The sequence below is a fragment of the Eublepharis macularius genome, chromosome 8 (assembly GCF_028583425.1).
Source record: "Eublepharis macularius isolate TG4126 chromosome 8, MPM_Emac_v1.0, whole genome shotgun sequence".
Lineage (NCBI taxonomy): Eukaryota > Metazoa > Chordata > Lepidosauria > Squamata > Eublepharidae > Eublepharis > Eublepharis macularius.
In genome coordinates, this window is record NC_072797.1 from 41032665 (window position 1) to 41059169 (window position 26505).

Here is a 26505-nt window from a genome sequence, read left to right on the forward strand (position 1 = left end):
GGAAAGATCTAGCTCGTAACCTCTCTCCGCTAACCAGCTTCGTGGGCCAAAGTTGGTTTTCACCAGGTGTTTCAAAAACTTCTTTTCACATCTGGAAGTCGACAAATATAATCAGATTCTTTGACCTAATCAAAGAATTGCTAACTAAATTGGAACTAGAGGAAAAGATCGGTTTGAATCTTCCCTGGTTTGAGTATTACCAAATCAATCACTTAGTGGAAAAACCTGAGATAAAGACTCAAATAACTAGGCCTCTAACAGAATTTAAATTTTTTTTGCAAAATGAACTAAAAGCTCATACAGGAAAAATCTCTCAGGTTTATAAAATCATAATTTCCTCCAGTAAACCTTTAATGAATAGGTATAAAAAATGTGGAATAAAGACTGTCAAACAGAAATATCAGAAGGGCAGTGGAACAAGGTGTGGAGCGCTGAGATTTTTACAGCTAAATCACTCAACATCCAAATGCAAGCACATAAAGTTCTATTTAGATGGTACTTAACTCCAGTTCAATTGCACTACACAAATCCTGAACTGTCACCTTTATGCTTGAAATCTTCTGGAGAACTAGAGTTGTTTCTGCACTACTGGTAGTCCTACCCAAAAGTAAAACTGTTTTGGCAAAAGATATTCCATCAGATCTATGTTATTACAGGGTACAAGGTACCAGAAAACCCTATGACGGTTTTGTTAAATTACTGGTCTGATTCCAACATACCCCTGATTAGACAAGAACTGATAGCTAGCCTTCTTTCGGTAGCTAAGACAATGTTAGCATCCAAATGAAAAAGTCCTGATCTCCCATCTCTATATCAGTGGTACAATGGGATATGGGAATATTTAATCTTTGACAAAATCTCTGAGACAATTAATCCAGTAATCAATACTGGTTCGCATTCCAAACTGTATGAGAAATGGTGCTCTTTAATAGAAAGCATATCAAATAAGGTCACTGATCCTGAGTATTGCAAGCGTACTGGCGTAGCACCCCACAGGCCAGGGGCCGGAGTGCAGAGGCCAGTCATGACCTGGGTTGTGAATGGCCTCAGAGTCCAGTCCAAGGGTCAGTGTTCCAGAGAAGCCACAGGTCAGGTTCAGTCCAGGGTCAGAGTTCCAGAGAAGCCACAAGTCAGGTCCAGTCCATGGGTCAGAGTACCAGACTTTGAGCAATGGCAAGGCCAATGGAGCAGCTGTAAAAGTGTACTAGTTGCTTTCACAAACTGCTGCTCCTTCCAGCTGTTTTTATGGCACAGTCTTAATGAGCTAAACTGTCAGCCACTTACTAGGCAGACCTCCTGACCTCACTCATTCATCCTGGTCATTTGACAGTTGCTGCTGACTTGTAAGTCATGCACTCCTCCTGCGTTCTTGCAGCTCTACCCACCTCTAACTGCACCGACGCTGCAATGGTGTTGGTGAAGAGGGAGGGGAGGAGTGGCCTTCTGCAGCTGAGTCTGTTACAGCTGAAGGCTCTGCTGATTGATTAGCCGACAATTGCTGTTCATCAGACTCAATGTCAGCTGCAGCTGGGTCAGTGTGGGTGTGAACTGCAGGCAGCTCTTTGTCTGATGACTCTGCACTGAGCACAGGGCAAGGTTGACTTACAGCACCAAGAGTCTTGAGGCTTATGAGTTTTTGTTATACTATTGAAAGCTAATCAGTTAATATTTTGTATGGTACAATTAAACATTTTGAACTATGTTAAACTGAACAGTTTTATGTAGACTATGAGGTTTGTCTTATGTTGGCATTTGGTTATATCAATTTTTGTATGTTTATATGTTTTATTGGTTTAAATAAAAATTTTTAAAAAAAGATTTATAGTGGTGGCTCCACATCTCTGGAATACTCTTATCTTGTGATTCACCTGGTGGTTTCATTTAAGTGCCAAGTGAGGCCTCTTTTAAAATTGTTTTTAGATTAGTATTTTGAGAATTTGATGCCCTATAATGCTCGGCTTGTGAAGTAGATCAGGGATCCTTAAGTTTCTGTCTCTAATTCCAGGTGTCCCCAACCTCATTAGCTTCTGTGCTCACAGCATCTCTCTTTATTTCCTTTACAGCCACTTCTAGTTCCAGGTTCTCCCCTTCATCTTTTGATTGCATCCCTTTTGCAGTTTGTCAGACAGACATATCTTCTGGCAGGACCACTCTGTCCAGGTAAGTGCTGGCCCTGTTGCTGAGGCATGTCCCTCATCACCAGCCTCCACTCCGTCAGATGCTCTCGTTCTCCCAGGTTCCATTCAAGGCGATTCATGTGGCCATGTCATAAGTCTTTTCTTAACTTCCAGTCCCCCTGTACAGGACCCCTTTTATGATCCTCCAAGCCTCAGGAATAGCTTTAATGCAGCCAACATAGCATCACTTCCAACCCAGCTTTGTTTATATCTAGCTGGACTTTCTGAGGTATAAAACTATAACCTGGACTGTTACCCAAATAGGAGGTTTCCTTAATTGGTTGGCAGAATTAGCAGTAAAGAGGCAAGCGAGAGGGAGTAACTAGGAATCTCCACCAATGGTTATGGGGATTATTCCCTTACAGAACTCTCAAATAAGTCAGGCAGATGTTCAATCAGAAAGGTTTTTTTTTTAATTAAAGGGAAATAAAAAGCAAATGTACAGAAAACAACATACACCACACATACAAAGTTAACTAAGAAAACCAGGAGAAAGCAGTTTCAGGAAGGGCGATAGTTACCAGTCTCGAAGAACAGAGGTCCATGGAGGCAACAAAACAACCAGCATTTCATGAAGAGAAGTGCAAATGGATTTGGGGGCATGTAGATGGATCCAGAACACACACTCACATACAGCATATGGCTGGGAAGCCCAGTTATAGGGTGAAATACTCCCTGGGGCAAGCTGCCATCTTTGCCCCCCAAACAATGGCTTAATGGCTGTCTCCAGAGCTGGACAATGGAATTGGGAGATGTTTCCCAAGATAGACTATAGGTATGAAAGGTGCTTGATGGCCCTTTTAGCATCTGTAGGAAATCTACAAGGTTTGTTGAATAGCTTGAGTGTTGCTTGATTAGAGTGGATAGGTGAGGGGAAGCAAGGTTGGGTGTTGACGGGATGAGTCAGGAGTTTCTTGGGAGCCTCATTGTTCTAAGTTATACATCTCTCTGGGGCAAGGAGGGGAGGGGGGCGTTGGTCGGCTAGCTGCTCTGATTCACCTCCTGGTAATTTTCCAGGCTCTTGTCGGGTTGGTATCCATTCTGCCTTGGGCCAGGCAGCGTCTTGTGCTTATGGAATATGAGGAAGGGGGTTTATGATATTTCATCTATTAACTGCTGAGTGGGGAGAGGTCTAACTGCTAACTGGACCTGTGGGGCCATCCTGCAACTCACAGAGAGAGATGTTTTTATTTACCATCTACTGCAGTTCTAAAATTTATCTGTATTAGCTTAAATTTCTTTAAGTTTTATCTTTTAATATAAACTGTTTCAATAATTATTGGAACAGAGGGGTAATAAAGCAGGGTAATAAGCTGCCTTATTATCTGAACACTGGTACATCTACTTTAAGAACCCAGGCAGAGAACAGTCTTTTTCAGCACCTGTTACCTGGAAAAGAATTATCTCCAAAAACCGCAACATAACATAATCACCTCCGACAACATTTCATGTGCAGCGGCAGGGAGAGGGAAATTTGAACCCCAGCAGGCTGTACTCAGCCACTTGTCAGGGAAACCCCCAACAAGCAGCTGAGTTGGGGGTGAAATGCCCCTCTCCCTGCTGCTGTGCATCACATCAGTGTTGGACAATAAGTTTTGAAAGTTTATATAGTTACTTTCTTGTATTATTCTTACATTGTCTCCTAGTCTTGGCATTTAAAACTGCTTCGATTCCTTTAGATAGATCTATTAAGAACTGATCATGCCTTTTTGTTTGTTATCACATACTAAATTATTCCTAGACAGAGCAGGGGAGAAAGACCTAGCTTAGTGTTGTCTTTTCACTTTATCCTTCCTTCCTTATTTCTTCCTTTCATCTGGTTCATACTTCCTCAACGGCTATTTAATTCTCTGACTTCGTAAGTTGTTGTTCTAGTTTAAAGTTGAAGATTGGCTTAAAAGAAATAGCACAACAGGATGAGTATTTATTTGCTGGATGTGTATTTAGTTGTTGAAGCCAAAACGGTAACTTTATATGATAAGAATATAACAGCTGCCATGCTAGATCACATTAAGCAATGGTCCATCTACCTCAGTGTTCTGTTTCCAGATGTCTTCACAAAATTCAGACTGAGTTTACAAAGCAAAAAGCCTGAGGCACTTCTGTAGGAGTTATCACAGTGCACTTTTCTTCTTGCAAGGTTCACCTGTATTTTTTAAAAAATACATCTCCTCCTCAAGCAAACTACACTCAGCAAGGATATATGGAGAGATCCTGGAGCTTTTCTTGCACCTGCTGTCCACTAGTCAAGTAGATGAAAAGTAAGCCTTGCTCCTGTCATGTTCACAGGAATAAATGCTAGAGTTAATATGTTACTAGTAATGTGTTACCTTTTTTCCTATACTGTTTCTCACATTAAGTACTCTCCCAGCATGTCCAAGAACACAAAGAAATTAACATATATTTGTTAAACTGAAGTAACTTTCTGAAAGCAGCCTAAGTTTAAAGGTGAGATGTGGTGGCACGGTTTCAAATCCTCAGCCTAATGCTACCTGAAAAATTCTAATATGTTCTAGATATACAAAGCCCGCACAAATGAGTATTCTACAAAACAAACCTAACCTTTGTTAGAATGATACCAATGACCAAAGTACCCTAAGTAATATGCACCTCTGCTTGGGCTCATTATCAATAGTAACATGGAAGAATTGGAGGAGGAAAAAAGGAAAATATAGGTTTCAATACCCTAACAACTTCCAGGATCGCCACACAAAAATCACAGCATCCCCATTCAGTCAACTGGGATATTTATTACATTATAGCTTTAAGAGGCAGAAGTTGGATTAATAAAAGACTCAATATTGAACATACATTTTAAAGAAAGACTGTTTGGACAAAGAAGCCAAAGCTTATAATAGAAACCACAGTCCTGCATTATCCTGCTCTATGACGCAAATAATAAATGATAAATGTTTTCAGGACACATACAGAAATAGTATTTCCTCTTAATTTGTATTACACATTTGGAAGGCTAACTCAAATATTAGTAAGATTCCAAGGTAAACTCTCAACAGCCTTGGCTCAAATTTAAATCCAAATTCTTCCTCTCTGCCTTGCCTCATATTGAAGTCTAATCAAGCAGTTTCTCAAGGTTTTTTTTTTTAAAAAAAAACTGTAAATGTGAAGGGAGCCTAAAAGGGGAGTTTGGTAAAAATAGGATTCTGCAAGACTTGAGACAGGCTTTCCTTCTCTGAAACAGACAGCAAGCATACTGCTCAGTGTGAGGTGATTTCTTCCAACGGAGGCCACTTTTATTATAGCTCAGGCTACAATATGGTTGTCGCCATAAATCAGCTATGAATTAATGGCAGTCTCCACCGCAATCCAATGTATTCCTGAGAATAATGACAGGACTTTTTGGAGAGCATTCATTCATAGGTTCACCATTAGTCGTAGGGTTGTCAATGCTGGGCTGGGAAATTCCTGGAGATTTGGAGGGGAGTCCACCCTCCAGAGCAGCCATTTTCTCCAGGGGAACTGATCTCTGTAGCGAGATCAGCTGAAATTCCAGATCTCCAGGCCCCAGCTGAAGGTTGGCGACCATAATATTTGACAGCACATAACACATACGGGGAGGAGAGAGCGAGAGCGCACTCAACTAAACAGAGCAAAACAAACAGCCCTAAGGGCAGATAAGAAACAATGTAGGAAGCGGAATCCTCCTCGCCCTCGCTAACTGCCTTTTTTCTACCCGCCTCTCAGGCCCGGGCTCCCACCAACGAACCAATCAGCATGGGAGACGAGCCTAGCCTCTGACGTCAGAGCGCCAACTCTCGTCGATCTTCGCAAAAGCCTGACCAAAAACTCTGCGAATTCCCAGGTTTTCCATTGGGAGCCGTCAGCCGCCCAAGTCCCGCCTCTGAACGGGCGACCGGCGTGCGGATTGGTAGCTAAACGGCCCGGGGGAAGGATTGTCCTGTCAACGATTGTTTAACAAAAGGAGCGGGACCAATCGCGGCGGCTTTTTAAATTTCGGTACTGGCGGTTTGAAACTGTCAGGGTTTCTTTTTGCAAAGGGGAGAAGGTGAGTTAGGGGTTAGGGACGGAGGCGGCTTCCAAAATGGGGGTGCGTTTGCAGTTGTTTGAGGGCGAGCAGCAGGCTGAAGGTAGTTGCTGAAGGGCAACCCCGGGAGGCGCTCTTTGCCTGTCCCCTTGGCTCCTTTGCAGCACGCAACCGGTTGAAGCACTCGGGAAGGATCCCCGCCAGCTCCTTGCCTGCTACTTCGCTCCGCTGGTGGCTTTGCTACTTCTTCTTCTCCATTTCAGCTTCCCCCTAAATGCACTCTTACTGATGAATTGCCCCGTGGTGCTTGCAGCCCTGTTGATTATTGTCTCATAAAACTGGCGTTTCATTGCTCTCTCTAGCCAGCTTGCTTGCGATATGAATGCTGCATTTGGTCTGAGGATAAGAGAAGCATGCATAGTTCTTAATAGTGTGCCAATGTGTGGCATGTATGGGTGTGTTTGCCAGTCCTGTAATTCTATTTCATAGTAATCCCAAACCCACCCTGATCTGCCTCTGGTACCGCTGTTATCCGTGCATACTTCAGGATAGTGTTGCCAACCTCCAGGTGCTAGCTGCAGACCTCCCGAAATTGCAAGAGGTCTGCAGGCCACTGAGGTCAGTTCCTCTGAAGAAAATGGTTGCTTTGCAGGGTGGACTCTGTGGCATTATATCCTGCTGAAGTCCGCCCCAAACGCTGCCCTCCACAGGCTCCACCCCTGAAATTTCCCAATCTGGAGCTGGTAACCTACTTCAGGATATGGCTATAGACAATAAACTCTGTGATACTTACTTCAGGGAAGTGTGCTTTATGCTGCCCTTCTCCATTTTTATTTTACAAATCAGCATGGTAGGTTACACTTGAGAGAGCGTGAGTGGCCCAAGGTCAACGACAAGTATCCATGGCAGAGGGGATTCAAACCTGAGCTGCCCAGAACCTAATCTGATGCTCTAACCACTACACAACACTACTATATCGGTTACCGTACATCCCTCTGGCTAGGTGTTAAAATAGCAATGCTCACTTATGTCCCTGCAGATAAATGGCTTTGGGGCTGAGAGTTGCTTTAAGTTCCACACCTTTTCCCAAGACTTACTACTCATTCTTTTGTTCCCATCTCTATGTATTGAGATTGGTTATGCAGCGTATTCTCCTGTGATGGCTGAACTTCTAAACTGGGAAGTGGACAAAATCTTTTCTTTACCTATGAGCTGGCTCACTTGCTTTAGGCAGCTCCCATACAGCATCATTCATGTAGGTTACATAGTATGCAGGCACTAAGGTGCTACATAAGTGTTCATTGTTACTAGTTTTACATTTTTTTCATGATGCTGATGGAAGGATGTGTAAAATTTATTCTACTGTCTCCCTATGCTTGCATCTATTTTGGCTTAGTTTTAAAGTAAGAGCTGATTAAGACAAAATATTGATCTAAAGAGGAGCTGGAGTTAGTACATACTACTAATGCCTGTGCTTGAGTAATGCTTCCCCAAGAGCAGCAAACTACTCTATTTGTCTTAATCAAGATTTGTGATTTCTGCTTCTGTTACCTTGAATTAGAAGATTCTTTTCACAATAATATGTTTTCAGCCCACAGGCTGTAGCTGTGATGGAATCTTCTAGAGGGCTGCATATTCTATCAGGTTGTGTGTATGGAGGACAGGATTTGGGAAATGTACTAGTATTCAGAAGCTGGTCTTTAAGAAACCACCAAGGTTATATCAGTTGCAGCAGCAAACTTGTTTCTATGTGATGTGTATTGGAGAGTGTAGGTAAAATGTATTTAATGCTTATATATAAATTGTATTTAAACAGACTATGTTGTGGTAAAGAATTATGCTGTGATTTATAAAGATTTTTGACTGGTTTTTTTCCGTTTCATTTTTATTTTATACTGTAGTGCAAAAAAAGTCAATGTCTGACAAAACCGGAAGCCATTTAGATGCCTAAGAAAGCCTCAGTTTGCAGAAAAATCTGAAATCTAATATATGAGTTTTTTTTAAAAAACCCAAATGATAGAAGCAGCACCTCTAATTTACAAAATGAAAACCCTTGGACAGTTCATCCCTAGAAGGAGGAGGCCACCACAGAGAATGCACACGAATAGGCAATTGCTGGTCTTGCGCATTTGTAGGGCGGCACCTTCAGAAGGCTTTGCTCAGATGAGTAAAGCTGTCACAGGGAAGCATAGAGTTAGGGAGCATCCTGTAGGTCCACGGGTACAATACTGAACTACAGCTGTTTACTGAAAGATTTGAGTTGCTTAAGTATACTAATTTGAACTCTACTGGATAATCATTAGTATATAGAACTAGAGTGTTGGCAGTCACAACAACTGGGCTTAGATGGAAGACTAAATTTACCTTCTGGATTTTTTTAATAGCATCTTAATGCAGAATGTCATCATCTGAGGAGAGAAGCACAAGTCCTGTTTTGCCAAAAGACTCTGACAGAGGCAGTTCCGTCTCCTCAGATCTTCAGGTAGGCCAGAAATAGCCTCTCATGAAACTTGTAAAGCGTTGTATGAAAAATGATCTTTTCATAGGTAATGAATGTGACTCATTCATTAAGTTAGAAAAGAGTCCAGTAGCACCTTTAGCACCATTCATTAAGTTATGAATCTAGAAAAATAATAGAAAGTAACACAAAATAGAAGAGGGACCTTTTTACAAACAAATGTAGTATGCTGACCTTTTATAATGGCCAGACTTACTCTATTGTTCAAAATTCAGATTTCTGCTACCTATCTTTATTTAGGGGTAGAGAGCATATTAATTATGATGGCCTGAAAGAAGATTGGAAGCGAGCATCTGGTGGCTGTTCTGTGCTTGCCTGAGCAAAGCTTTCCGTTGGGAGTTGTGCAAGCACATGCAGGTGTATGCTCACTGGAGGAGGGAGGAGTTCTGTTCCAGCAGTTACTGTGCAGGCCCAGGACAATATATTTTTTATTGGTTTAGACTAGGTCACCTCCCCAGGTGGTTCTTGGCTTCCTTCCCAAGTAAGAAGAAGCCATCTCCCATCCTAGCCTGACACCTTAATTACAACACTACACTTCCACTCGTCATCACAAACTGTGTTAAGGTACTAGTAAACTGGGATAACATTTCCTGTTTTCCACTCCAATTCTGGAACTCTATTCCAAATTCATGCCTTGGGTTTTGCTTGGCTGGGGGGGATGGAAATAACACTTCAGAGCAAAAAAAAAGATGCCCAGACTGTTCAATCCCTGCTGAGCCAGCTAAGAGGGTAAAGGAGAAGAGCATGGGGCAATGCAAAACAAATGGCTTGTGTTAGACCAGTTGGCCACAGACAAGCTCTGCCCATTCCTGATGGATTCTGGGAGGTCATTAGGATGCAGATATACTCCCTTAAACTTTTTCTAAAACATAAAATATGAAGATTCTCTCTTCTCTTGGAAGTTTTAAAAAAAACCCTAGTTGTAAATTCAGTTACAATGTATAATATTTTAAAAATTACCAAAAAATCATTTTTTTCATTCCATAGTTTGTCTTGGTGACAGATTTTTATAGCTTTGATTTTGCAATAGGATGAATATGAAGAGCTGCTTCGTTATGCTGTAGTGACACCAAAGTTTGAACCAAGTGTATTACGGCAGTCTGATCATGTAGAAGTTTGCCAGAAGACTACAGGTAATGTGTAAGAACTGGATATTTGTTAAGGTACGTGGGTACAAAAGGAAGGAAGACCCAATTAGAAGTGGCCAAAATAGTAGAAGCCAGTGCAAGAGCAGGGGTTTTCCATTGAACATAAAGAAAAACCCCTCCCAGTTTCTGTCTTGAAGAATGGGCTTCTCTGGACACTGTTCACACGAGTGAATAACAATCACTATAGCTATGCATTAGCTTTATATCCTTGTGTCTAGCCGGTGTACTATTTGGAAGAAGCAATCTGCCTCATAAAACTGTTGATAGTTTTAAGTGGGTAGGTATATTGGTTTGCAATAGAACAGTAGGATTAGAGTCCAGTAGAACCTTAGAGACAAACAAGATTTTCAGGGTGTTAGCTTTCAAGAGTCACAGCTTCCTTCTTCAGACACAAGATTCGTGTCTAAGGTGCCACTGGACTCAAATCCTGATAAAATAGTTGAGGATTGCTATGTGTTGTGTCACTTTAAAATACACTCAACAACAGTTTTGCCTGTTCTTCACTATCTTAAGTTTTTCCTGCTTTTCCATAGCCATGATAGCTAATGCAAGAAGGTATGTTAATTTATAAGCTATATTTCAATGAGATTTCATACACAGATGTGTTTGTCACCTTGTGCTATATATATATATATATATATATTAGGGAATGGGTAAATATTGGGGAAATATATATATTGGTAAATATATATATTGGGGAATATATATATATATTGGGGAATGGGTAAATATATATATATATTTACCCATTCCCCAATCAGTCTTTATTAAAACAGTCCTGGACCAGCATAAAATGTAACAGCACTCATATATTTATCTCAAAGGTAAAAATTATTATAGTACACAAAACAAAGAAATACAGTGTTGGTATTTCATCAAGTATTTTTATACCTTTCTTAGCTGGCGAATTTTATAAGCTGCTGCAAAGAACTTGGCATTACATAGTGTAATGATTGGGTTTTCATCTATTATCAAAATTCTGGTATACACTGATTCTGAAGAACTGTTCCCTAATCAGAGTAAACTAGTTCTTGCCAAACTATGCATATATTTTCTCACGTCTGGTCCTTGCATTCCTAAAGGTGTTGTGTGGCACATGTAAAAGATACTAAATAATTTGCTCTAGTCCTTCTTTAGTTAGCAACCTTGCTGGGGCACTTCCAAAAATAATACTTGAATGAAATGTGAACATGGTTACAGTCAGGGGTCGTTTTGTAGAAAAAGAGCTGGAGGAACTCATTAGCATATGCCACACCCCCTGACATCACCTATCTGGCTGTTTTGAACATGATCCTGGCCATTCAGGGCCAAAATTGGGCCCAAAATGGCAAAAAGGGGCTGAAAATGGCCGAAAAGGGGCCCAAAATGGTCAGGATCGGGCCACTGCTGAGCGGGAGAGTGATCCACCACCCATCAGAGGCCCGATTTGGGCCGTTTTGGCCCCAATACAGGCCAAAATGGGCCCCAAGTGGCCAAGAGTCAGGTGGGTGGGGTCACATGTCACGTGACCTCTTTGGGGAACTGCCGGAACTGTGTTCCTGCGCATTCCCCCTCAAAATGAGCCCTGGTTACAGTGCAATCCTAAGAAGAATTACTCTAGTCTAAGCCAATTGATTTAAGTGGTCTTAGATTGGAGTAATTTTTCTTAGGATTGCACTGTTAATTTATCTTAAGACCTCTAATTCTTCCAAACATTCTGAAACTGCAGCATGCCTATAGTTTCAGTGCATTTTATTTCGTTCAAACTTGCCTATGGTTGGTTAATTAACAGCATATAAAAATTTTATATGCCTAGAAGGATTCAACAAGATGCTTTATTATTTGTTAGGTTTTTTCCCTCCTGCCAAGGTTATTTATAGAACTTTCCTCATGCAGACAGTTTTGCCTCCAAAGGGCTTACAGTCTAAAAAAAAAAAAGACTAAGGGAGCCATCCTAAGCAGGTCTGCTTAGAAGTAAGGCACATTTTATTCAGTGGGGCTTCCTCCTAGGAAAGTGTTCTTAAGCAGCAATCCTAATTACACTTTTTAGTGAGAGCCATTGAGTTCAGTGGAACTTACCTCTGAGTAGACACTTAGAACTGCACTGAGAAGGCCTTTTTAGATACTACATTGCCTCCCAGATTCTGCTGCAGTGATATAGGAAACAAGCCTCAGATTCATATGCCACTTTCCCCCTTCTTCCTCCTCTACATCAGCATGGGCAGGATGAGTACCCAGTTTCCTGGCCGTAAAGTGGAGATGACTGGAGAGGGCAATGGCAAACCACCCCTTAAAAAGTCTGCCAAGAAAACGTTGTGGTACAATGTCCCTCCATGGGTCAGTAATGACTTGGTGCTTGCACCCTTTACCCTTTACCCTTTTTTTTATGCAGCCTTTATTTGGAAGGGAAAAAACCTCTTTTTTCTTTAGTCCAAGTAATTGAAGTTAAAACGTTCAAGTAAAAATACAGATCTTCATATGTAACTAAGTTTCATCACTGTCATATACTGAGTGAAAGACAATCCGCCTGGAGTTAATTTTGTCATAGACCAAATGTGGGTCAGAATAACCACATACACAGAGACGCCTTATTCAGCGGTCAATATGTAAAATAACAACACTAAGATTCAAATAATTCCAAAACTCTAGAATTTGAAAACAATTCTAAGAACAATTGCAAGACTATCTGCTGTTGGAGACACGTGGTCTAACTGGAAATTAACGGGTTTTCAAAGGTCAGCTCTGATTTGCTGCAGCATTAAATTCCCAGCTCATGTGACAAAACACAGTTAAGAATTTCTCTGCGTTTCACAAATCTTACAGACGTTCAGCTACTGAACTGTAGCTGTAATGTACTGGATATCATAATAGCTTAACTGTTGCTAAACTGACATTAGTCTACCAACTGTCTATTTGGTAAGCCCAGCTCAGTCTTTGTTGGCAGTAGGTAGAATCTTTTTTGGTTCTTGTTAAATGGCAGTAGGGAAGTTACAGGGGTATTCAGTGATTATCCTTTGCATTATATGTCCATTTTTAAAGTAGAAGTGGAAAAAAACATGTATCATTTAATGATGCTAAGACAGTTTTTGTTTGACTAAAGTTTGACTTGTTTGTTTGACTTGTTTAACATGCTTGAGTATCTGCACAATTTTTTCTTCTTCTTTAAGTATGTATTTGTGTTCCTCATGTTAAGAGCCTTCTGGTACCCTTTTTGTGGATCCAGGTGACTGACTTACAGTGCAATCCTAAGAAGAATTACTCCAGTCTAAGACGAATAAAATCCGTTTGCTTAGATTGAAGTAACTCACTTGGCTTAGGGTTGTACTGTTAGTCACAAACATGCAAGTGCTAGTCCTCAGACTGTGAAGACAAAGTTAAAATAAATGTAACATTCCCTTATCTCAGGACTTCTGAAAGTGGGGTGTCTCATGTGCTTGTACTGGAACAGTTGCTCAGAGGAAGTGAGTGAAAAGAGTAAAATGTATGTGAACTGGTAGGGAGATAAGATGAGTTGAAAGTTATGTTTTGGAAGCAGGTGGACAGTGCTGCAGGTCAGATGATCCATTGTACTTGAGAATTTAAATAGGAACTAGATCAGAATGATTTGGGAAATCCTGACATATTACAGTTATTTGAATGAAAATTTATCAGCATGATTTATTCGGTACTATTTAACTTTTTATTAGTTATGGATTGTCATAATATCATGTGCAGAATTATTGGAGCATTTGCATCTAGGGCATCTGAGGCTGAATTGAGAAAAACTATTCTGTGGATTAGATCTAATACATCTTCTTATGAGAACTCTGGTTACTAATAACAGGCCTCCCTTTTGAATAACAGATCTAGTGATACAATTATCTTCAAAAGACGCTTCCAGTCTTCTCAGGAAAAAAAATAGATTAGAACTGCTAAAGCTACCATTTTGATGTTTTTAACATTAAAATTTAATTTCCTGTCCAGCATTATCAGATTAGCTCATTAGACCTGAAAACTTGTACGACTGGCCTATACGGTTGAAGTAGATCTGGTAGTGGTGACTCATCTTCAGCTAAGTGATGCTTCTTCCTAAAACACCAGGATTCCAGTTTGCACCACTGTAGCTGAATGAGTTGACTTGCAGCTCTTAAACAATGCAAATTTCTTGCTGTGCTGTTGGCTTTAGCAGCTATTGGTGCTTATTCTAAAGATTTATTATTTATTTATTTATTTATTTATTTATTTATTTATTTATGTGTTTGTTTCATTACATTTCTATTCAGCCCTACCTGCGAATGGGCTCAGGGTGAATTACATCAGTTAAAATACAGCAAAGATTTACAAAGTCATGAAAGCATGTTAAAATCACAGTTTACATATAAATAGTTAAAAAGGTATCAAGAGGGCGGCAACCACAATATAACTTATCTTCACTCAATAAAACAGAATTCTGAAACAGAATGGTGGTAACACATCTGGTGTGGGGAGTTTTAAGCATTCATTGACTCCCTCCCCCCATATGGTCGGTGGAGGCCAGGCCCGGCCTCAACCATATGCCTGATGGAACATCTCTGTCTTATAGGCCCAGCGGAAGGACAACAGATCCTGCTGGGCTCTGGTTTCAAGAGAGAGAGTTCCACCAGGCCGGAGCCAGGACTGAAAAGGCCCTGGCTCTGGTCGAGGCCAGACGGGCCTCCTTGGAGCCAGGGACCACCAATAACTGTTTGTCTGATTATCAAAGTGTCCTCTGGGGCTTATATAGGGAGAGGCGGTCCCACAGATATGCAGGTCCCAGCCTAATTAGAGCTTTATAGGTTAGTACCAAAACCCTGAATCTGATCTGGTATTCCACTGGCAGCCAATGCAGCTGATGTAGTATAGGTGTTATATGTTCTCCGATTGGCACCCCAGTAATAACATGAGCAGCTGCATTTTGAACCAGTTGTAACCTCCAGAACAGACTCAAGGGAAGCCCTGTGTAGAGAGTTACAGTAGTCTAGCCTAGAGGTGACCGTTGCCTGGATCACTGTAGTTAAGGGACAAGCTGCCTGGTCTATCAAAAATGAAAAAAGAAGACTTGACAACTGCTGCGACCTGTGCCTCCATTGTCAAGGAGAAATCCAGACTCACCCCCAGGCTCTTAACCCTCGGAACGGGTGCTATTGGCGCCCCATCAAGGGTTGGGAGCTGGAGTGCCAAATCCAATCACCCATGGCTTAAGAACAGGACCTCCGTCTTCATGGGATTTAGCCTCAGTCTACTCTGTTTTAACCAAACATGTCGTGGCCTCAAAAGCATGCTCCAGGACATCCGGGGCCAAGTCAGGCTGGTCGTCCATCAGCAGATACAACTGGGTGTCATCTGCATATTGATGACACCCCAGTCCGAAACTCCACACCAGCTGGGCAAGGGGCGCATATAGATATTAAACAATAGCTTATTGATTGACATGTATTTTATTTTCATGCATGAAGTACTGCATTCAGAGAAATCTCCAGGAACTGCCCAGATCAGTGTTATTGGACCGGAAAAAATATAAAGTGCTAATTCAGATTTTGAAGGACATGAAAATCAGGTACAGATGGGAGTTACCGGAAGGAGTGTCCTTTGAGTTTGGAGGGGCCAAAAAACGCATCAGATCTGAGCGAGAGATGGAGCGATTTATTAAGGACAATGAAAAAGACTTACCAACAAGATCATGAATATGGAGTGTAAAGTATTATCTTGGAATGTAAATGGACTAAACTCACCGAATAAGAGGAAAAATATTTTTCACTGGCTACTAAAACAAAAATGTGATATTGTTTGTTTATAAGAGACCCATATTAGAAAACAGGATGTAAAATATTTAAAATCCGGAAAACTGGGCAAAGAATTTGTAGCGGCCTCCAACAAGAAAAAAAGAGGAGTGGTGTTGTACATAAAAGAGGAGCTGCAGCCAAAATTTGTTATGAGAGATGTGGAAGCCAGATTTGTAGCAGTGGAATGTATTTGGAATTTAAAGAGAGTGTTGGTAGTCGGACTTTATGCACCTAACGGTGCAAAAGAAAGCTTCTTTGAGGATTTAAGGAAGCATTTACACGATCTTGCATATGACCAGATAATTCTTGCTGGAGACTTCAATGGAGTGACAGACTTGGAACTAGACAAAAAGACTACAACGGCACAAAAGAAAAGAGGACTATTACCAAAGCTTTTTTTTTGAGTTGATTCAACAAGAGACTCTTGAAGATGTATGGAGGAGAGAATATCCTAAAAGCAGACAGTTTACTTTCTATTCTGCAAGGCATTTTGCATTATCAAGAATTGATATGATCTGGGCCTCAAAAGACTTAGCGTTATGGACTAAGGAGGTAGAAATAATGCCGATGGTAGGCTCAGATCACAACCCAATTATGTGGAAATTTGGAAAGAGGAGAAAAAGGAAAGCATGGAGAATAAATGAGGACTTGTTACAGGAAAGAGAGAATATGGAAATATTGAGAAGAGAGATAAAGTTTTTTATACAATACAACGTGAATAAAGAAGTACCAACCAATAAAGTTTGGGATGCTTACAAGGCGGTTGTAAGGGGCATACTAATGGATTTAAATGGTAGAGCAAGAAAGAAGAAAGAGGAGAAAAGACGAGAGATTGAGGAGAAAATAAAAGCCAAAGAAATACAGCTAAAAAAGAGACCAGGGAAAAAGAAGGTATACCAGGAAATTAAAATACTTCAAGAACAGTTAACAGCAATGAGCAACAAAGAATTGGAGTGGAATCTTAAAAGACTGAACCAAAAAGCGTTTGAGGGTGCTAATAAACCTGGGAAGTACCTGGCATGGCAATTGAAGAAGAAAAGGGAAAAGAAAATAATAAATAAAATTTGTGAAGATAACAAAACGTATTTGGAGCAGACTACCATTAGTAGAGCCTTTTATAAATTCTACGCTAAGTTGTATAATAAAAAAGAAGTAAACAAAGAATCAATAGCGTTATACTTGGAGAAAACCAAACTTCCAGAAATCTCGGAAGCTTGGAGAAATAAGTTGAACAGTGAAGTAACTGACGAGGAAATAAGTAATGCAATACAATCTGCAAATCTAGGAAAGGCGCCAGGGCCAGATGGACTTACGGCTAAATTCTATAAGACAATGGCTAATGAACTGGCACCATTCCTAAAAGAGGTGATGAATGGGGTTTTAAGGGATCAAAGGATTCCAGACACTTGGAGTGAAGCGAACATATCATTGATCCCAAAAGAGGGCCAAGACCTGACTAACGTGAAAAATTATAGACCTATATCGCTACTCAATAATGACTATAAAATTTTTGCGAAGATATTGGCGAAGAGATTGAAGGGGTGGCTTTCGGAAGTTATAGAGGAGGAACAAGCAGGCTTTTTGCCAGACAGACAAATAAGAGACAATTTAAGGACAGTGATCAATGCTATTGAATATTATGACAAGCGTTGTGACAAAGAGGTTGGTTTCTTCTTTATAGACGCTGAAAAAGCGTTTGACAATTTAAACTGGGACTTTATGTTTGCCACTATGGAAAAGCTACAATTGGGAGAAAGATTCATCAGAGCAATTAAGGAAATTTACAGAGACCAGACTGCAGCAATCGTGGTGAATGATGAATTGACCAAGAAATTGACGATAAGTAAAGGAACAAGACAAGGTTGCCCGTTATCTCCATTGTTGTTCATTTTAGTATTGGAGATTCTGATGATACAAATATGATACAAATATGAGGAAATTCGTGGAATAAAAATAAAGGACTATTCATATAAGGTCAGAGCATTTGCGGATGACATAATGTTAATTGTAGAGGACCCATTGGAGAACATGCCAAGAGTGATAGATAAGATCAAGGAGTTTGGAGACTTGGCAGGTTTTTATATTAACAAAAAGAAGTCAAAGATATTATGTAAAAATATGACTAAGCAGAAACAACAATTATTAACGGAAACAACGGACTGTGAAGTAACAAGTAAAGTGAAATATTTGGGAGTTGAATTAACTGCAAAGAACATAGATCTATTCAAAAACAATTATGAAAAACTATGGACTCAGATAGAGAGAGACTTGATTAAATGGAATAGACTGAATTTGTCATGGTTGGGTAGGATTGCAGCAGTTAAGATGAATGTGTTACCAAGAGTAATGTTTTTGCTACAGACAATACCAATCATCAGAGACTCTAAACAATTTGAAAAATGGCAGAGGAAAATATCAGATTTTGTTTGGGCAGGCAAGAAGCTTCGAGTGAAAGTGAAAGTTTTACAGGATGCAAAGGAAAGAGGCGGAATGCAACTGCCCAATCTGAGACTTTATCATGATGCAATCTGCCTAGTTTGGTTGAAAGAATGGATGACATTAAAGAACAAGAAACTACTAGCCCTAGAGGGATATAAAAAAATATTTGGATGGCACGCATATTTATGGCATGACAAAGTAAAGGTCAACTCGATGTTCCTGCATCACTTTGTACGGAGAAGTCTATACACAATCTGGAAGAAGTACAGAATTTATCTACAAGAAGGAACCCCCTTGTGGGTGGTTCCGTATGAGGTGATAGACCCGAGAGCTGTTGATAATGAACAACAATGTTTAACGTACAAAGAAATAACTAAAACTGAAGCATCCAAACTCAGAATAAAGACACAAGAGGAACTATCACCTAACTACGACTGGTTCCAGTATAGACAGATCAGAGACTTATACAATTCGGACTCTGTAAAGGGAGGTATACGAATAGAGAACTCGGAACTAGAGCAGACCCTTCTTAAAGAAGATAAGAAAAGAATATCCAAGGTATACCAAGTACTGCTGAAGTGGTATACCGAGGATGAGATAGTTAAAACACAAATGGTGAAATGGGCTATAAACTTTAATAAAGAAGTAACAATGGAGGCATGGGAATACTTGTGGAAAACTACAATGAAGACAATGACATGTACTAATATCAAAGAGAACATCTACAAAATGATCTATCGTTGGTACATGACACCAAAGAAGATTGCGCTAGGGAATTCGAATATTTCTAATAAATGCTGGAAATGTAAGAAGCATGAGGGCTCCCTCTATCATATGTGGTGGTCGTGTGAGGTAGCTAGGCAGTACTGGGGGGAAATAATAAGAGAAATGAGTGAAATTTTACAATTTCAAATTAATAAGAACCCAGAACTCCTGCTACTGAACTTGGGAATGGAGGGAATTCCAGCCCAATACAGGACGTTGATATTCTATATGACAGCAGCAGCTAGACTTTTGTATGCGCAAAAATGGAAAGTACAAGAAGTGCCAACTGTTGAAGATTGGATTTACAAATTGCTGTATATGGCTGAAATGGATAAGATGACAAGAAAACTGAGAGATCTGGACTCAGGGCAGTTCAACACAGACTGGGAGAAGCTGAAACAACACCTGTAGAAGAAATGGGAGGTGGGAGGAAAACTGTGGCAGTTTGAGAACTACTGAAGTACTGAAGTAGAGGGGGGAGACTTTACCGGGGGGAGAAGAGATAAATGTGAATTAATAAGCAGTCAGATTAATAGATTGATATATATATAGATATATACAGGTTAACAAACAGAACATAGATAGAAAATAATTAACTATAAGGATTAAATATAAGGATTGATTAACTAACAATATTTTCTTTCTTTTTGGTAAGTTTTGTACCAAACTGAATGTCTGAAGATATAGATGAGTCAAATTGATTGACTACGTGAGGAGAGATATATAGAATTATTACAAAAAGATAGAATGAGTAATATATAGAGAATAAGTCAAATTGTTTGATATAAATGAATGTATGATCTATATGGTTTATGATATATAGAAATATTTGAAATTGAAAAATGGGATAAATTGTTTATTTAAGATGGAAACAAAGACTTACAGTTTGGGCATACAATGTTAAAAATAGTTAAGGATGTACTGCTTAGAATAACGGAGAATATATATTTGTTTTAGATAGAGGAAGCTAATAAAAGTAAGGGAAAGGGGACAAAGGGTTGGAAAGCTGTTGGAAGTCAACAAAAAGGGGGGGAAAGGGAGGGGGTTAGAGATGAAAAAATTGGGGAAAATTGAATGTAAATGTAAAAATAATGGATTCTAACCCAATAAAAATTTTTTCAAAAAAAAAAAGAGAGAGAAATCTCCCATTCCCCAGGAATTACTATGGAGAGTAGGTTAGGTAGGATATGATCATAGGGAAAGTGTGTAGCTTATTCTTATGCCCTATATCAAAGCCTATGTACAACAGAGTTGATTGATAGAAATGAAACTTAGTAATTGTGTTTAGGGTGGCATCCTATCTGCAACTCTTACTAGTTTTTCCCACTTATATCCATACCCCTTCCTTATTCTGACAGCAGATAAGAGGGTACAAGCAGGAGACCCACAAGGACTCAGAGGCATCTCATTTCCTCTCCCCACACTTGTCCTTTCCCTTCGCTGTGGTCAGGGCCGGTGCCAGAGGTTCTGGTGCCCGAGGCGGCGTGCGCACGCGCACGCGCACGCCACGGACTGCGTGATGACATCATCGCAAATGTCATCACGCGCCACGGGGGGGGCTGGGCAGCTCGCGGAGCCCCGAGCACAGAAGCTTCAAGCTGCTGCTGCGGCGGTGCACAGAGGCTGCTCCGTGCGCCGCCCCAGCAACAGCTCATGGCTTCTGCGCCTGGCTGGGGCAGAGGAGCGCGCAGCGGAGCTGGCGTGGCTGGCTGCAGCAGCAGTTGCAGCCAGCTAGCCAGCCCCGTGCCGCCGCCGCCACATGCCCCAGCCGAGCGCAGAAGCTGCGAGCCACTGCTGGGCGGCGCGCGGAGACTGCTCTGTGTGCCACCCCAGCAACAGCTCACGGCTTCTGCGACCGGCTGGGGTGGAGGAGCACGCAGCAGAGCTGCCGTGGCCGGCTGCAGCTGCTGCTGCAGCCAGCCACCTCCGTGCCGCCACCGCCACGCACCCCAGCTGGGCGCACAAGCCGCGAGCCGCTGCTGGGGCAGCGCCCGGAGGCTGCACCTTGCTGAGGTGTGTGGCGGCGGTGGCGGCGGCAGCGCGGAGCTGGCTGGCTACAGCAGTAGCTGCAGCCCAGTCATGCCAGCTTCGCTGCGCGCGCCTGCACCTCCACCCCCGACACCCCCTCCGGTGCCCCTCCAATGCCCGCGTGCCCGAGGCCACCGCCTACCTGGCTTCCATGGGCGCGCCGGCCCTGGCTGCGGTCCCCATAGCCTCTCCCCTTTTCCTAGTTCCCTCTCTCTTTCCAGCCTACCAGCCTCCCTGTCTTCAGTTTTTCTTTCTTCCCTCTTCTGACAGGCTTTTTCCAGGAAAACTATGGCTCAGTTGTTCAGTGATGGCTACTGGACTCATTTTTGTGGTGAGATAGGGTTGCTAGGTTCCTAGAGTCCATGGCACTTACTTCGTGCCGGGCATGATGTCCTTCATGCACATGCGAAACGTGCGTGCCCCAGGACTGACGGGATGATGTCATTTTTGGACTGTACGTATTATTTATTTCATGCATATCCTTCCTTTCTCCACAATGTGGAGAAAACACACAATGGGGACCCAAAGCAGCTTACATCATTCTTTTCCATTAAATCTTCCTCAGAGTCCGAAATAACCCTGGAAAGGGCCCTGTCCTCCCCACCCAGCCTGTTACTGACAAAAACCAAGCCATGAAGTTTTACAATATTGTTATAGTTACCTAGCAAAGACCACTGAGGGCACACGTTTCTTAAAGTTACAGGGACTGCTTGTATATTTTTACCCTGTCCCCCATCCCCTCTGTGTGTGTTTTTTAGATTTCAGGTTTTTCTGGAAACCTGAGGCCATTTCTGGTTTGAAGAAACATCTGTCCTGTCTGTTAATGGATCTAGTCTATGGATTTATATATGTAAAAATTGGGCCATGTTGAGAATTTGATACATTGACAAGTGGAAACTTGTGAAACTTGCTATGGCAGAGTGGAAATCCCACACACACCCAGTTGCCAACTGGACCAGTCAGTTGCCAGGCAGCCCACCCCACTCACCCACCCAGCAGCATGCTCCCTCTCACCTCTTGCCGATTTAGGGTATGTGGCACCCATCAGGAGACCTGCTGGGTACTTCAGTGGCCTGGAGGCAGCTGGCTGGTGGGCCTGCTGTGGCAAGCCTCCAGATTTACTGTTGCCTCATAGTAGCTCCTCCCTGTGCCCAGACGGAGCCCTTGAAGGATCCATTGAGGCTGCAACCAGTTGTGCCCCACACCAACGGCTGGGCTGATTCCATGGCCCATACCGCCATCCAGGCACTCAGCCAGGCACTTTCTTGTTGGTTGGTGCTCAGGGCAACTCTCCAGGCCTACTGCCGCGGCTTTCTGTATTAGCAAGTTGGTGTGGCAGAGGACAGAGCCAGGTGCCCACTGGGGACAGGCCGATGATGCACATGCAAGAGGTATACACTTCAGTCTGTACACTTCAGTCTGATCACAGCCACAGTGGTGTCAGTGACTGCTCTCTGGCAAGCCTCAGAGGAGGTTGACCAGGCAGAGTTCATCAGTCTCAATGTGAAGCGAATCTCCTCACCATATGCCCAGCTCCTCCCTGCTCTGTCCAGTCTTCTTCTCCCTTTTGTTGTCCAGCCACCTATCTGGCCTTTGGCCAGCCATTATTGGGGAGCGGTAGTGGTGGTGGGAAGGTGACAACCCCTGCCTTTAGCAGCAGCTCCTCCTCTTACAGCAGCTCCTACAAGCAGCGAGGCTGGTGAATACTGCTGGGTGGGGGCACAGTGTAGTTACTCAAGCACAGGTGATGTTCTTCAGGGGGGATTTAACCCCCTTTTCATTTTTTCCAAATTTTAAGATTTTTCTGCAACCTGTCTAATTCCCCAAGTTTGCAGAACTACCTCTTTTATAAGAAGTTTTGATAAATAGCATGAAAAACACAGAATGCTGGCTTACTGTATAGTAGCCTCTTTAAACCTAGTTATTCCTCATGTTTGAAATAGGGAAAAGTCCAGTAATGGATGAACACAGGCAAAGAACTGTAGCAACAGGCCAGAGGAAGTCTGGAAGGAGTTCTGATTTTGCAACATCTACTCGGACAACAAGGATAGAAGGTATAATTCTATTGAAATTGGGAATAGGCAATTAGTTTATATTTTTTATTTCCTAAAACCTGAAAAAGGGGTTCAGCTTAATTTACAAATCAGTCACAGTAGGGATTACTTGCGCTTTTTACCAGTTAATTCCTGTGGCACAGGTTAGGCCAAGATTCAGTGAGAGCAGCTTAGGGTCACCCAGTGACCTTCAAGAGCTCATGGGAATTTAAAGCCCAGTCTCTAATTACAACACTGCAATGCCCCAATTTTAAATGGGATGTCATGCATATGATATATGGCGCTTATATATTGTGTGCAATGTGAACTACCTGATAAAGAAGTATGAGCAATTCTTCCATCTCTTGTTTTTTTTCATGCTCCATAGCCCCTGTGTAGAATCTCCAGGTACTTTTCCCCCTTAAAAACAATAGAGAGGAGCAGAAAGAAAAGCCTCACTATGGAAACCTCCTTGGTGTGAATTCTCCAGTTGGCACATCTTCTACGTATATAATAAGTGTTTTTGTGCAGATATAAACAAAGAGAAAAACAGCTATTTTTACTCTACTCAGTGGAGTAGCTCCATAACACTATGAAGTGCACTGAAATTTCTGACTTGGCACAACTGCTAGTACAAAAGCCTTACAATTAAAAGGAACAAGGCTTTGTTTTTGCATCCTTTTCCCCTCTAGGAATTGCTAATGAGGTTTAAATTATTAATTCCTTTATGTAACAACTTTACATTACATTAACACGTAATTAAATAGTTGGCCTTCCAAATGTTCAGCTTGTGATTGTTCAGATTCAATATCATGGTGTCAGAGAGCTAAATTGTTCTTTACTGTCTTTCAGTTTCAACATCTGTAAAGGAGCCAGCTCGAGGGGGCATGGAGGGACTTTGCCCAGTCCATTCAGAAGAGACTTCTTCTGAAGAGTCGTCCAGTCAGAGAGAGATCCAAGAGTCGAACGTGACAGATTTATGCCTTTCTGATGAAAGAGTGACCCAGATAGAGAGCATACTTGATCTCTGGAGTGGGAGCCTGAAGGCATGTATTTTCTGCTAATTCTAAAAAAGAACTTTATAGATAACGTTGCAATTTTTAAAAAAGAGTTGCTGGCAAAATGGGACTGGGGTAACCTGAGAAATAATACTAAGTGTATTGCTAAACGCAAAAATACTTTGGGAGCAGTCCTATATTATTATGAGAAAAGAAGTTTTATATCATGTTTGTTTCTCTCAGTGACACTTAAAGTCCTTACAGTATAGTGTCAAAGAATTATCCTTAACTGACTGGTGCCTGTATTTTTTAAAATTATCTTTTGTCTTTATAGTTAATATAATTATACATGGCTCAGGGAAGAAAGTGAGATTTACACACATCCTGTAATTAACCATGTATGCGAGAACTCCTGCGTCATTTTTTAAGTACCAAGCAACTTTAGGAGAGATGAATTTAGAGTGGAGAATCTTGGGGCGGGGAGACTTTTTCAGGGAAAGGCATGCTTAATGTGTGGTGCCTGGAGGTGAGCTATGGTTCAGCTTCCTGTCTTTCCTTGTGGGAGGCACCATTTTCCAAATTAATTTTTTGTCTAGTAAAAGTGTAAGTACTTTTGCTTGGGATCTGTATGATGATGATGATGATTATGATGATGATGATGATGATGAAGGTACTCAGGACACGATTTTTTCCACAGCTTTTCTTTCTCTGTCTTTCAGTTGTTTAGCTTCCCTTGTATCTCTTTTCTCCCTGTTTGATTCAGGAGAAAACATTTTCTCTCACACACACATGCGCATGCACACTTTCTTCTTGTTCTCTTCTTTGCTATCTGGCAGCTTGTTCCCACCTCAGCTGAGGCAATGGCAATGTGGCTTTTGGAAGAGACCTTAAAAGGCGGCCTTTCTTTCCTTGAAGAGGAGTTGCCATCTGCCCTCCTGTGGCCAAAGAAGGCGCTTACTCCACTGTAATACTAAGAAGCAAGGCTGTTTCTGGTCCCAAGTAAAGACCATGAGCTGCAACATAACAACCTTGGAGGCCAAAGCAGTGTATGAGGAAAGCTTTGTGGCAAACATGGAAGACCACTGGAGGCGTCTCCTCCAGTGTATGGCCAGTGTTCCAACTGCAACTTGATTGAACAGCAGCTGCTTCAGGCAGGTGGTTTAAGACCCCAAAAGTATGCCGATTTCCCTAATTTGCCTCCCCTTATATCTGGAAGTTTGATCAAGATGGTGCAAAAGCTTAATTATATAGATTCTTCTGGGAATTGATAGGTTGGAAACAATCGTTGCACCAGGAAATATTCTTCTTACTCCAATCCTGAGAGATCTAAACAGTACTGCAGGCAGTAGAAGTATCATAAGAAAGGGGGATCTTGTTCATTATTTTCCACCAGAGACAACCAGGACATGGATGTTGCACTCCTGCCACCAGACCTATCTCTAGAACCGCGTGCCTGTCAAAGCAACCAAGAAACTGGCTCTGCCCAATAGGGACCCTGCTAAAATGTGACCTTCATGAAAACTCCAAGCGCAGAGAAGAGAGCAAAGAGCAGAGCCCTGAAACTGACAGCACCCGTTCTGATGGCAAATCTGAGAAACCCTTGATGAATATGCTTCAGTTATGCTGGCTGAAGTAGTTGAATTTGTACCCCAGGAGAATATCAGTTATTGTCATTGTCTCAGTTATTGTCTTATCATTGTCATTCAGAACTCCACTTGTGCTCTCCAGTCCAGGTTCATTTTGGGAATATTGAATGTGCCCCTTGAGACAGTACAGACTCAGTTGCGCTTATTGTGAGAAAATGGCTGCTGGCACCTGCTGCCCATTGTTATTTGCATGAGTGACAGGATCTGGGGATGATGATAAACCTGTTGGAGGAAAACTGCCCAAACTCTAAGCATCGCCTGTGTTCCTCTCTTACCCATCTGTGGAGGCACTGTACAACATTTGTTGGAAAGCTGGTAGCCATCCAGAACTCCCAAGGAGAGGAAACTGTTTCTAATACTTACCATATATTCGAATTGAAACAGATACCAACCTTCACAAGTGAGGCAACCAGTGCCAGAATGGAGATTTCAGTAATATACCTTATATACAGAGAACCTTTGCCACCAGGAAATCAGATGTGCTGTTTGCAACTCTTCATCTGACAATCAGAGGGTGAAAAGTCTCTGGGCTGCCCTGAGTAAAGTAGTTAGTCAAAAACATCATTCAAGCACACAAGACTCAAGGTCAGCAAGTTCTGGGAAGGATCATGGCTCATTAATTTACAGTACACCTACATTAGCAGTGTCTGATACAAATGCAAGGTTGTTGCAAATATCTTTTAATATGGGCTTCTGTTCCCGCCTTGGTCAGCTGTTACATCCAATTCAGCTTTGGGTGGTGGTTGCTTCAGAAGGTAGAGTCACCCAGAAGGTCAACAGCGAATCCTGCCCTGATTAAGAAATACTGCTATTTGACATCCTGTTAATCAGGATGGCTTCCTTCAAGTAAGAATGCAACATTCTTCTCCTGAGAATGTTCCTTCTAAGTAAGTGGGGCATCCTGCCTCACCCGGAGTTAGAGGGGAGAATGTTCGCTGTCAGTATATCCAGTCCAGATATCTATCTTACCATTCTTTTCTGTCAGATTGAT

General features: G+C 41.8%; 1 protein-coding gene across 2 annotated transcripts in view; it reads left to right on the plus strand.

Moving 5' to 3' along the window:
- Positions 1-6141: 6141 nt before the first annotated feature.
- POC5 (POC5 centriolar protein) overlaps positions 6142-26505 on the plus strand; it is a 32836-nt gene continuing 12472 nt past the window's right edge. The window contains exons 1-5 of one of the 2 annotated variants that reach the window (XM_054987021.1): positions 6142-6201; positions 8565-8662; positions 9729-9831; positions 22781-22891; positions 23723-23916. In XM_054987021.1, the coding sequence (XP_054842996.1) occupies positions 8579-8662; positions 9729-9831; positions 22781-22891; positions 23723-23916 (492 nt within the window). In that variant the 5' untranslated portion in view covers positions 6142-6201; positions 8565-8578. The remainder of the gene's footprint in view (positions 6202-8564; positions 8663-9728; positions 9832-22780; positions 22892-23722; positions 23917-26505) is intronic. The other variant, XM_054987023.1, reaches the window with a different exon arrangement.